Source organism: Macrobrachium rosenbergii, chromosome 48 (assembly GCF_040412425.1).
Source record: "Macrobrachium rosenbergii isolate ZJJX-2024 chromosome 48, ASM4041242v1, whole genome shotgun sequence".
NCBI lineage: Eukaryota > Metazoa > Arthropoda > Malacostraca > Decapoda > Palaemonidae > Macrobrachium > Macrobrachium rosenbergii.
Window position 1 is genome coordinate 5,781,828 of NC_089788.1, and position 14,053 is coordinate 5,795,880.

General features: G+C 35.8%; 1 protein-coding gene across 8 annotated transcripts in view; it reads left to right on the forward strand.

Annotated features, from left to right (window-relative positions):
- Window positions 1-8,809, forward strand: part of SPoCk (secretory pathway calcium atpase) — a 116,408-nt gene extending 107,599 nt beyond the window's left edge. For all 8 annotated transcript variants that reach the window (XM_067091216.1, XM_067091213.1, XM_067091214.1 and 5 more), the window contains 3 exons: window positions 1,534-1,675; window positions 1,870-2,054; window positions 2,937-8,809. In XM_067091216.1, the coding sequence (XP_066947317.1) occupies window positions 1,534-1,675; window positions 1,870-2,054; window positions 2,937-3,342 (733 nt within the window). In that variant the 3' untranslated portion in view covers window positions 3,343-8,809. The remainder of the gene's footprint in view (window positions 1-1,533; window positions 1,676-1,869; window positions 2,055-2,936) is intronic.
- The last annotated feature ends 5,244 nt before the right edge of the window (window positions 8,810-14,053 follow it).

A 14,053-nucleotide genomic window follows, 5' to 3' on the forward strand; every position in this document is an offset into this window, starting at 1 on the left:
TCAGATGGCAGCTTTTGACCCTCATGACACTCCTATCTTTGTCCATCTTTCGAGAGCATGTTTTTAATAGAAGTGATTCATGTCATCTGAAGCACTGAAAAGTATTGGAAAGCAGTTAATAAGAAAAAGTCAATGACTTTATTATACAGAAAAATTTTTTATACAAACCCTTTAATCTCAGTCACACCAGTATTATGAAAAGCTCTCTCCAGTCCATCCAGCTGGCCTTCTAATGCTGTTCCACATCTACAGTCATTCTCATTCTGTTAAGCTCTACTAGGGATCGAATGAGTGTGGGGATGGGAGGTGGGTATCGAAAACATAATATAATCATGAAATTATAAGATTCCCAAAGTTCACTTAAAGGAGGTTTGGCTTGAAGTTGGGCATTTCAAGTATTGGCTTCCAAGGAGTCAGGGAGTAAAGCAGTGGTTTATATTCAGCAGATGGGTAGGATCCATATGCCCAAGTATTCACCTTGACAATGGGGTTGATTTTGTTTCCCAAGCCCTTGAAGGTGCTATGAGGGGAAAATTAAGAGGAAGGAGTAGTGGTAGCTATCCCTGCATCACCCCTTCATACAGTTTACCCCACTGTAACTATAGGGCCCAAAGAATAAACATCCAAGTATCTGTGAGTTACGTTTCTGAGTTAGGGCTGCAAGACAGCCGAGTGGCTTTGCAAAGTATCTGCCTTGAGGATAGCTGCTAATTAAATCTAGTGGGTCTTGAATCTGAATTGTATCAGGTCCTCCCGGGGCACTGATTATGTCCTTGCCCAAGCCACAGACACCAGTAACTAACACCACAATTCCTGGGTAAGAATAAAATTTGCAGAGTAAAGCTAAATGTAAGAAGACATTTAGCATGAGAGAAAGATGGCTCAAAGCAAACGAAAATGGTCTGCCAGAGAGCTGCAATATTTTATGCTAAGAAGTTGGACGATGGAATGAGCTTAGGTACTAAGCAGTGGTAGGAACAAGTGCATTCTTTTCAGGATAATAGTGTGACAGGATTAGTTCTACACAGACAAGGTATCGTATGGGGGTTGGTGAATGAAAGTTTGAGTATATCATCCTCATTCCAATGCTGGAAAGCTTTATGTAGTTCAGTTGATCATGTCTAATTGTAATAAAAGTTTTTACTCAAATGTTACTGATACTATTATTAATACATTATATGGGTTTAATATATTAAAAAATTCTTGTAGTTGGTAAAAGTTTGTCTATGAAATATGTTCCTTAATATAACTAATTTTTACTCTATATATATGGAAAGGGGAAGCTGATTTAATTATTTTAAATTATGAGAATATCTTTTTCCAGATAGTCTATTTTGATTCCTTCTTGTCTTCTGAAATCAGAAGTGTGTAGAATTTTTGTTTGCCATAACAGGTGTTAATAAGTATTAATAATGATATCTCCTCATCTTTGACAGTCTTAGTCAGAATGCTATCAATATTTAAAGGAAATGAATAGCCATTAAGTTCTAAAGGAATTCATTTCAAAAGGGCATACCACCTTTTTTCTTACAGGTCAGCAATTGAGGAAGGAAAGTGTATTTTCCATAACATAACGAACTTTGTCACTTTCCAAGTCAGCACCAGCCTAGTTGCTCTCAGTCTTATTGCGCTCTCTACCGTTTTTGGATTACCCAGTCCTCTTAACCCTATGCAGGTATGTTCGATACTTTTTCGAAGTAAATTTTACATGTACATTTCTTTGTTTAGTTTAGTATAAATAATTACATCAGATTTGTTAAATTTCAACCCAAGTGAATGAGCCTGACCTATTGTGACGGAATAAATTTCTGTAGATATTACACCATATTTGAGTGAAAACATGTAATAGTCGTCATCTTTTCCTTTCAGATTCTTCTCATTAATGTGATAATGGATGGTCCCCCTGCTCTTACTCTGGGTATGGAACCTATTGATGACGATGTTAAGGTTCAGCCACCAAGGGATACAAAGAAAGACCTTATCACCCCTAAACTGATAAGGAATTGCGTTATATCTGCTGTTGTCATAATTTGCGGGACATTATGGGTTTTCAGGTAAGGTTCATTTTGTTGATATTCATTCTTGTGCAGGACTTAACCTCTGTGTTGCAAAGCTAAGTCTTGTATCAAATTTCTCTTGTCACCAGGAGTACAGTACTGTAATATCATATTCTGTCATATCGGGACAGTAATTTGGTGTAACATGCCGAGTTGCATGCTAGGAGTTATAGCTGGAGTGCATTGGGAAGATCACGTTACAGATAAAGTTCTGGAAAGATTTAATGTTCAGAGGCAGGAAAACAGACTGAAATCTCAAAGAATGAGATGGCTTGGACTTGTGATGATGGAGGGTTGGGAGCAGTTAGCTTAGTTAACCCTCAACAATGAATAATTATGCCAACCTCCTGCCGGTTTCTCTTACTCTTCTTTTTTTTTTTTTTTTTTTTTTTTTCCCATTTTACTTATCTTCCCTTACGTGTGTGATTGAGCTCTTAATTGAATATTCATTCTTTTACTCCATTTAATGGTAAAAATATAATTTTAGCACATTGTTTTTTTCATGAGTAACCACAGATATGTGGGGAGCCATGTATGAAAAGGTTATGGGCAACTTTGCAACTATCAGTAATTTATGTAGAAAAAAATTTCCTAACTGCTTTGAATTTTTAACCAGATGCCTCATCAAGATTTTTTAGGTGAATTGGCACTGTAATTAACCTTTATATCTATTGTCAGCTAACATTTTCAAGTTAAACGTAACTAAGTTTTTACCAAAACATGAAAGCTCAATACTATAGGTAAAAAGTCAAGGAATTTCAGTTATTGATTATAATTATAAAAATGTTTTGTAGCACATAATTGAAACTGTAATGAGAAATAAATTATGAATTCAGCATCTGACATGAAATTTTATACGTTTTTGTCTCCTTTTCACAGATCTGAAATGAGTGATGGGGTTGTAACAGCTCGGGATACAACCATGACTTTTGCATGTTTTGTAATGTATGACATGTTTAATGCCATGTCGTGCCGTTCAGATTCAAAATCTGTTTTGGAGATTGGTCTGACGACCAATTGGTACCTATTTGTAGCTCTCACAGCCACCATTGGTTGCTTGATGTGTGTTGTGTATTTGCCATTCCTTCAGTGGGTGTTTCAAACGGAAGCGCTGCACATAGCAGACTGGCTTTACTTAGTTTGCTTAACATCAACTGTACTTCTCGTTTCTGAAGTTCGAAAGTTCATTGACCGGCGGCACGAGTATTCGAAGGGAATTATGGCAGCTAAAGGCTTCTGGCTATCCAAGAAAACTACAAAGCCATCGTGGATGGATGCTGTGTAATGTGATAATTATTTTCTTCTCTGATTCTGCAAGTTTAGTATGATTGTTGCTGAGTAAGTCAGATTTTAATGTTTTATGCTAGTTTTTTTATGTTTAATGTACTTGTTTAGACTGTATTCAGTTTGGATTCCATGCTTTTATGTAAAAATGTATTACAAAAGAAAGTTGAAAATTTAAGTTTTTGGAATCCTTGCTGGATGCAGCCAAAACAAGGTTTTTTTTTTTTTTTCTTTAGTGCCCGTAATTTTCACTGTAACTGAAGAGTGACTGTGAATAGGAAACAAGTAACCCCTTATTTCAAGACATTTAAAGATGCCATTGTCAGTGGCCTAGCAGATAGCACATTCGATGTTTTAGAGTATATTCTTGTCTCCAGGCCCTGTTTGCTCTCTGCATGTTGGGCTTTGCACATTCTCAAAAAGTCTGTTAATACCCCGCACTGTTAATAATATTAGCGATAGTAGTTAACGATGTCATTTCATATTGCATCAAGTTAGTTCCCAGTAATAGTTGTTGTAGAAACACTAAATGCATATTACTTAACATTTTGCGGAAACCCATTGCATATCAAGATATACACGGAAAAGGAAACCCGGCTCTCTCCAACTTCAAAAAGTCATTTTTATTAGTTGACATAGTATTACTAGAGGAAGGTTACACGCTGGAATTTTGTATTCATTAGAGTTAGAAAGAAATGGAAGGAGAGACAGTATAGCTATTTTTACACCCATTGTCTATTAACACCATTTTAGGGAGGAATTTTGAGTACGAGAAATATATATTTGTATTGCCACGGTGATGGTCAGGTGAGGTTCTTTGGATAAGTATTACTTTATTATATAGAGATATTTACTTTGAACTTACAAAGGGAGATTAATAACTTTATTCTGAGAGCTAGCTTTTAAGCCTTAAAAACATACTCTTTGGAGAATAATTCTTAAAAATAATTGTACATTGGGTACAGGATGCGCATGGTAATAGTGTACCATTAAAAAATAGGATTTCAGGCAATTTTTAAGTTTGTGTAGTTAAGTTTCAGTAACCTCACTTATACAAAAGTTTATTTTAAAAATTACTATCTGTAAAAGAGATTAAAATTACATTTATAAGTTTTTGGTGTATCAAGTTGTGTCCATGTAAGAATCTCTTGTTTTTTCATTTTAGTGCATACTGTATTGGCCCAGTATTGATTTTTAATAATAAATTTTATTATTCTTTAAGTGGTAAGTTTTAGTCAAAACTTCTACTATGTGCTTTTGCTTATAAATAAAAAAAATGTAATTTACAACAGAATCTTTGTTAAGAACACCAGATCTTGGTTAAATAAAACTTCAGAATTTTATTCAGATATTTTGCAATAAAATAGTGGGTTTTCTGTTTTATAAACAAAAATTTTCACATACAGTACAAACCCAGATATACAGTAATTAGTTTTTGCTACATTGCAGTAGTTTATTCATGGTTTTTACTCGTAAACAAGGCTTCATGGGAGGCATAATGCAAGAAATTGACTTTTCAGTAGCTACAATGCTCCAAAATGTTTCAAGTAAATATCTCTCTGTGATATACGGAATTTAGTCTTGAATCACCACAAAAATAAGATATCTAACTACAACCTTTCATTGTTCGCCTTTCCTAGTTTGATTATCCTTGAACACTGTGAAATATGGAAACTCATTTTCCTAAGAGTGCATTATTTCTTTGTACTTAGTCTAAGGCAACAGTGAAAGGCTTGGAGTGGCACTGGGAAGATGTTGACGATTTTAAACGATGGTATTTTTGTTTGCGAGACCCTGCTGGAATGCTCAGAATTTCTCAAAACAAAATTCTCTTGAGAACATGGTTGTATGTGGACCAGAATGCCCCACCTCTTTGCATTTGCAAATTGTCAACTGGCAGATTACTGGGTATTGGTGCTTCTTGTTGCCTTTTAGAAACGTTCTTTGACACTTAATTTGTATTTCATGGTGTTGCTCTGTGTAAAGGTTTTTGTTTCATGTAGTTACTTAAAATTTGAGACTGAAAAAGTTCCTCTTTAGAACTTCAGAGTTTTGGTATGAATTTGTCGAGTCGGTGAATTAATTGTTTTTATGAGTATGTAAAAGAATGTTTGTCTCATATTTATTACCTCATTTAATTTTACTGTACACATGATTTTTTTTAAAGGTAGTTCTTTTTTCATATGCTGAAGCACATTCACAGATATTTACTGTCCATCCACATTATGTTCAGTATCATAGCAGTCTTGTCTTTCTCTTAATGGGTTTCAAGTTTTATGGTCCTTGAGATGGAATACCTAGAGTTAATGAATAGGATGCGTCCTCTCTTGCTTTTGCACAGCTAGAAACAAAATTACAGTATTGGCAGATGCTTAATAAAGCACAGTGTTAATTTATAACAAAATTCAATGCCAAGGAAACAGAAATTTACTTGTAAAAGTGCATTTCTACCAACAACAAAAGTTAGCTGCAAATTAGTGCATTGAACAATATAATTTTAAACCACTGTTGAAGATTTTCTTTCAAAATGCTCTTGGGTAACTAATTGCTATTGCCCAGTGAAGATAAGATGTGGTAGTGCTGCATAGTGACATTGAGACAAGGTATATGAAAACAAGAAACTACATGTAAAGAATTACCCTTTGAACTGTGCACGAGGTAAGCTAATATTTATTTTAATTTTCTCTGTTCATGTGCCATTTTACTATTTGCCATTTTACCATTTAAGTTTTTAGAGGTGTTTTTATGTGATGATTTATACTTCCCCTCTAGTTGGCAGGCCAGCTTTCAATTTTGATTGAAAATCCCCAACTGGAAAAATTTTGTTTTAGCTTTTTAATTCCCCATTTCATATTGGTAATTTATCAGAGCAAGTAACACAGTATTAAGAATATACAAAATTTAAGATCATAACTGTTATATATTAAACTGTTAAAATACACACTAGTAGAAGTGTTCACTATGTAGTAATGAGTGTTGTGGTGACTGGAGATTCAAGTAGTAATTATACCTAGTTTACATGGAATGAAATGGAAAATATGTAGTAATTACACCTAGTTCACATTAAATGAAATGGAAAATATTTCACAAGGTTCTGTGTGTTCTTACAATTAATAAGTCTTTTATTAAACTTGGCATATAGCTTTCGTTAAAATAACAACTTTTACCTGTGAAACAATTTTGAAGTTTTCACTTTTAGCTTAGAATATAGTGGACCTGCGCAGTGATACATTCCTTCATGTAATGCATGAACCCAAAACTGTGCAGTCAAAACTTGCAGATGATACAGCACTTTTGAATGAGAAATGTTACCATAGCTGATCGTTTCAACCAGTTTGTAAAAGTTATAAAGGTTGATATTTTAGTTTGTGGAAACTGAACAGTATTTACTTTGTTTACAAAATTTCACTTGAAACAAGTACCCAGCAATTTAAAGCAAAAAATACACAAGGTGAATACACTGTGTTGCAAGTCCACTGTAGTTTTTTGAGGTTCAGTGAAAAATAGTTGAATCTTCACTGTTCATGAATGAGTAAAACAATGAGGTTAACATGTTTTTATTACTATGCCAGTGATTCGTATTGGGTGGCAGCAGCTTTAAAGATTTCGAAGTGTACAAATTCATGATGAAAGTGGAAGAAAAGTTTCACAACAAGCATGATGATTAAAGCTTTTCAATAGTCACTCAACAAGGGTGAAACATCAGGAATACTGTAGTAAGTTACTGCCTTTCTAAGTGGTTTTAAAATGAAAATCTATAGATATATATTATTAAAAAGTCTCACTTTTTGATAGCAATGAAAGAAGGCAAAAGAATTTACATGTTTTTACAAGCATAATGATGAGAGTACCCCTTTTGAAGTATAAAGATTGCTTTCTTTGGTAAGATACTTTAGGGCTTTCTATGCAATGATGCCTGTTTATGTATTCAAATTATTTCTATTTCAGTCTGCCATACAAGCTTCAAAGGGTTTTCAGGGGTGAAATGTCATGTTGACTGAGTTGTCTTGAAAAATGGGGAATTATTTTGAAAGGCTCTTGGAAAATCCAACAAAATCATGTAGTAATATCACTAGAAATTTTACTTATTTTACATTACCAGTAGATGTTCAGTAAATACACATTTATGAACCATTGTAATGTCTATACATAAGATGCTACATATTGTTTTTATAATTTATAATTATCTTATGTTGATGAAATTTCATATTTTCTCATGAGTTTTTGCATAAGTTGTAGGGTGTCATGAGAGGAATTTGAAGTTTAACCATGACACACTACCATATATTCTTGAAATAATGCACTGTATATTGCTGTTCATGTGTGTCACACACACCTGTGATTATGCATGTTTCAACTAAGTACAGATTATATGTTGATTTTAACAAATGTATGTCAGGTTATAAAACATTTTAGCGTACACAGTGGGACAAGGAGAAGGTTTTTTTGAGTACACCATTGAATATGAAAGCAGAAGAAGACGGACAGCTTCTCAGATATGTTGTTCATAGCAGTATAAATTGAGGTTGTGTTGAGCAAAAGAACTGTTTTTGAAGAACATCTTTGCTAAGTAGGTTCATCTATTGGGATTTGGGCTGATTTTTCAAAACTAAGTTACCTCAAGAAACCCACCCATTAGGAAAAATATTAGTTTGTCAGAAGCTGGTCTTGAGAGAGAGAAAGTAGTAAAGAGTACTTACTTCTATTTTTATAGTTTGAGCTTCGTTGTTCATGAGCCTTTCACCTACATACAGAGTTTTTTTTTTACCTACTTTCAAAGATTTACTGGAATGCAAGTATTATGAACCCTTTTAACACAGTACTGTAATTTCAAACCTGATGTATTTATTTATGATGTGCAATGCTGTTGCACTGTGCGGAAGCCTTATTGTTTTTACTATTTTGTCAACTCTCACTCCTTAGCTTGCATATTTTGTCTCATTCTTCTTGTTTTTTGACTTTACTACACAAATAGGAATTATCCTTAATCTTCTTTAGTGGTTGTATTTATGTATAAATAACAGGTATAATGAAAGTATTGTTTAGTCGTATTGACATGTGAGGATTAAACTAAGTCTGCAAGAAAGAATGGATGAGTAAGATGCATTTTTGGTGATGTTGTTGTCATATAGTGTATAGTGTATCATAATTTTCATTAATTATTAAACATCAGAGCATAGAGTTAAAACACACCAAGTGGTTAGTGATATAATTTGGTCAGTATCTCTGACACACAGCTTGTAACAAAATTGATGTAATATTCAATCTTTTAAGCTTCTTTACATGATAAACTTATATGGAAAGTAGTTGTCTAGAATAATGCTAAGCACCTTGAACTGGACAGTACCAACTCATTGCACTGCATATCCAAATGGCTTTGTAATACAGTATGACTGACAATTTATGTCTGAAGGATCCATTTTATAGATGTTTCTATGATATTTTTTGAAATAAAGGAATACCCGTTACTGCTTCTGTTTCTTTACAACCCAACCACAGAAAAATGATTGAGAAAAGGCAGTTCCTGAAATACACTTTTATTGCCATGAATGTTTGCATTTGATGTTCTCTTTATGGGTGGTTGGAACATGGAATGAGGGCTTTTTAAACTCTTCTATTTAAGAATGTGCTCTCACTACATTAAAACGTCATAAACGCATAGCAGCAACTTATCTCTTTCATGCCACAAAAATGGTTGAAAATATGTCAACAACTGTGGGTGGAGAACAATCCTTTAGCCAATACTGCATAACTGTACCAAGTACTGGTTAGAACAACCAGTAAGTCATTAACTAAAATCTAACCACTTTGTGACATCTGTGTGATAAGTTACAGACGTGCATTTAAGACCTGAGTATTCCCATGAGGTTTTTCCTGGCATGTCCATACCTATAGTCCTACCAGCTACTTGATGAATGTGGGGAAGAAGCAGTGATGCCAAACATTACCTCCTCATCATTCAAATAAAAACTTCCTTCTGAATCATTTAAAGGCAGCTGCATTTGCAAAGCATATCTACTTATAACTAACAGCAATTTTGTGATCAAAATATTGCTAGAAACAAATGAAAATATTAAGACATTGTGACAGTGCTTTCCTCATATATTGCCAAATCTGCCTGTACCCTAAGGGGATAAAGTTAATAATGACCAGGATGTTAATGTTTGATCTGGTCATAATAGTTGCAGATTTGGGTGATGAAATTCATCAGCATCATTGCCCTTTACACTCACATGGGCAGGGATCCAACACATTTTAACATTTACAAAAGCTTAATTTAACATTGGAATGTCAATTTATTTTTTGTACAAGAGGATTTACGTTTGGGGTGAATGAAACACTACTTACAGTACTGCATGTCACATTCAAGAGAAAAGGTCTCTGCTCTTTTTGTTTTTAAGAGTTATAGAGCTTGTTACAAACATGGTGCTTTTTGCATCAAGTTTTCAGTTTAAAGTGTTATAGTTGTTGTTTACAAGCACATTTAATGTTTACGTTTACGAGGTGCTGACAAGGTTAGGCGAGGAAAGGTACGGACTTCCCCTTAGATGTTTTACTCACCCTTATCCAGATTTTACCATTATCTGACAAGGCCTTGGCTCTGTTAATCCAGATAATCAAGGGATTACTGTACAAACAATTCCAAGTGTTTGTTTAAGTGCAGAGAATGGCCCTATTAATGTGACTCGGTTTGACAAAGAAGCCTTGGTGGCTTCCCCAAGACCATTATGCTAATGAATAAAGCCCAACTCTCAGAAATGCTGTTCCAACTCAGGCTGAAAGGATTCAAAGTGAGAAGAAACCTCAAGTCCTGACAGACCCCAAACCTTTGCGAGCACACTCAGGACTGTGGACAAGAATGACAACACCTGATAGTATCAATCAGAAGCAGAGCTTAATTCAAGAAAGGAACAAGTATGCTCCAAACTTTAATCGACCTTCGTGCAGACCTTGCTGTGATTGGCCAAAACAGTAAAGGCTACAGATGAACACACATGTCATCATGCACACAAACTTCAGGAATCTTGGACAAACCATGAACACCCTGAGTGTCTGCACAATCACACAAATGCAGATCACCTTGCTCATGTGCATGCAGATTGCCCCGATACCCAGTGGTATTGTCCAGCAACAACCTGTTCTACATGGACCCTTTGTCTGCAATGAAAAAAATGAAATGTTTCCTCTAACTCTTCCAACAATGACAGCTGCAAATTTCTTTGGCACTTCTCCTCTTCTTGCTTCCACTGCAAAGTAGCCCAGCCAGCAAAATCCTTGCAAGAAAAGTCAAGGTTTAAGAGTCCTGCAGAGTGCACAAAACCATTCCACACACCTGCTTAAATCCTTCACACTTTGTTGGTTCACACTTTTTTCCATCCACTGCAGAAACAAAGACCAACATACAGAGACAAAACTACCTCCAACTCAAAATTAGCCGAGCACACACACAACCACACCCAACAACAACCATAGAGATGCTGGCTTAGACCACAGCGGGTGACTGGGGACTCCCACACTTACCTGCCTACCACCAAATAACCACCTTATTACCAAACTTTTACTACATTTTCCAAGTTCAGCTAAGAAATAATCCCACATAAAATACATGTATGAGCATATGTGGTTCATGAGTTTCCTGAGGGATTACAGTAAAATACTCTATAGCACTAGGCCTACAGGGATAAGGCTAATACAAATTCAAGGCTAGCCAAGGAATCTTACCCATAGGATTAGAAATCCTTGGCTAAACTTTTACATGAGAATGGCATTGCTTTCTTAATTTTCATTTATGTTTATATATTTTACTTTAATATCAATTCTCAACAGTGGAGTTTTTTTTTTTTTGCTTTGTTCCAAAGTCTCCTTAGTATGATGAATATGAAAATCATACTAAAATCTATCACAAATTTACTGAGATATTTACTGATGAATGTTGTTACCCAGTGGGAATTTTTTAAAGTTCTTTGTTGATATTTTAATGTTTATGGGAGTGGGGCTCCTGATCAAGTTTTATTCCCAGTGCATTGTGGGGATGCCTAGCATATTTGGAATGTCTTTATTTTCGTAACTGTCCGTAAATAATTCTAACACCTAACTGATTCTTTTGTTCTAAGATTCACCAAATTAAGTGGGATTTGAGAATTCAGGCATTGCTTGAAAGAAGTGGCTTCAGTTCTTAGTCATGGTTCTTCTTGTTCCCTGAATTATTTTGGTTGATTTGAAATTTGTGTGTACAGTATGTTTTGAACTTTTCTGATGTTCCTTTCAGTAACAAATCAGCAGTGTACATGTGGTGGAAACCCTTAACTCTTAAAACCTAAAATTATGAGGAACCACAAAGGGAGAATACATGAGTGAAATACATGGATGTATTCTAACATCCTCATGGTACTTCTGCAAGTCGTGATTCTAATTAAGGTAAGGTTTACCATATGTTTTCAGAATGATACCATGTACTAGGTAAGGGCCTGGTGACTTAGCCTAGGTTATGTTAGTATGTTTGGTAGGGGAGGGAACCTTGCCAGACAGTTAAAGACATCGTTTCCCAGGTTAGGTTAGGTAGGGGGGGTTTGCTAACCCACCAAGTAAGGATCCCATGCCCTAAAAAGGTTAGGTTAGATTGCAACCCTATTAATTTTAATTTAAATTACCCCAAGTTAAGTTAGGTAGGGAGTCTATGGATGAAGCCTTACCAAGTAAGGACCTGGCATCCTAGGTTGGGTTAGGTAAGGCTTTAAAATATCCTTTTATGTCACCTGACAAGTGATTTCCCCCACCCAAAAGTCTAGCTTTCCCACTGTGGTCCCCCATAGTTGTAAGGTAGGCCTAAAGGGGAGTCCAGTATCCCTAAAATTACTAATCTGCTACTGAGGTAAAATTTTACTTTACTGTAAACCAATATTGCATTTTGGACTTAAAAAAATGGTAGAACTATATAGTAGCTCCGTGGAGGCGACTGCCTTCTAACTTAACTTTTTCTACAGTTTTATGGTTGCTAATTATGAATTTACCTTTAATTTTTGGCGCTCGAGTGTAATTAACCTGTAATTAACTGGTGAAGTCCATCCAAGGGGTTTCCATACGCGATCTTCACAAGACAGAGCATGGGTACGTCTGTTTCGAACAGTTCATATCCCATCTGGCAAGTGCAATAACTTGTTAGCGTATGGGTACCCAACCGCACCTGGGCCAGTACTAAACACGGCGAAGGGACATTCCATTTGGCCGACAAAAAACAGAAGCACCGCCTGTATCAGAGCCCCTAAAAGTGTAGAAACAACCAGTTGAAAAGGTAAAAACAGGTGCGGAGCTAATATATAGAATTACCAAAAAAATAATTTTCCTTGCACTGTTGTGTCATTTGAATGTGTCAGATATTTTTGTTAGCCTAGCAAATAGTAGACCATATACTTATATCATATAATTCGGGGCACTGCAGTGAGAATCGGGAGTTTTTAGGTGACGTAAGGGCTTTGGTGCCCTGGACCCTCCACCTAACCTAACCTAACCTATCCATAGACCCCATCTAACTTAGGTGGTAGGGGACCACCAACCTAACCTAACCTAAGGGCTAGGGGTGACCACCAACCTAACCTAACCTATCCATTGACCCCATCTAACTTAAGGGACCACCTGGGTGTAACCTATCCACCTAGTTAGGGGAGGGGTCTCCACTATTAACCTAACCCTGGGGACGGGTCCTTGCTATCCATTGGCTTAGGGCCCAACCTAACCTAACCTAACCCCCTCAGGCAGCGCAAACGAATAATAATAAGGTTGCGATCTAAACGGACATACGTAACCTGACCTAACCTAGGGCATCAGGTCCTTTCTTTAGTGAATGATGTTAAGCCAACTTCAAACTTCCCATAAACTTACCTTAATATGAACCAAACCATCAAAGGGAAAAAGATCCGGGTCTAAATTTTCACTTTTGTGTTTTCCCCCCTCCCAAAAATCCGCGGCCCACTGTGGTACCCCGAATTGTGGGACGTGGGTTCAAGCCTAGCCTATCTCTAAAAGTATTCATTTGCTTACGAAACTTATGTCAGAAACGCTCAAAGCACAGTTAAATAAATGCAAAAACTTGAAATACTGCCCTTAAAAAATCCTATTTTTAACTAAAGGTCAAGCTACGACAGTCTAACATTGTTGGCCTAAGGGTCAGGTTAGGTTAACATTCAACTTTACACCTGTGAAGGAGAATAAGCCTACCGTAAGATAGATGAAGTTTATCAATCAATCTCTTAATGTCGGGAGGTCTCACTCAAACGATGTCACATAAAATAAATCTCTGACACTTTATATATTAACGCAACAATACTGTCTTCTTATGGTTCAATTTTCAACAATGTCATTTTTAATTGTAGTAGTAATAATGGTAAACACAGGGTAACTTTTTGAGTAGTGTCACTGTAACGGCTCACCTTTGGTGGGTCAGCGTCATAAATCTTTAATTCCAAGGGCAATTAGCTCAAAAAGTTGTCTTTGAACAACATAAAAAAAATGTAGAGCAGATTTTCCTGTTAATAGTGAACTTACAAAACATGTAATACTGGATTGTCAAATGCATTAACATAATCGTGGGCTAAATTTCTCAGCCACTTGCGAACGACAGGCAATTTTATTTCTCCGTGAACGACTTCGAGGATAAAATGTTCATACTTATTGTTAAGGAACAGACGATATTTCAACAAGTAAAGCTAAATGAT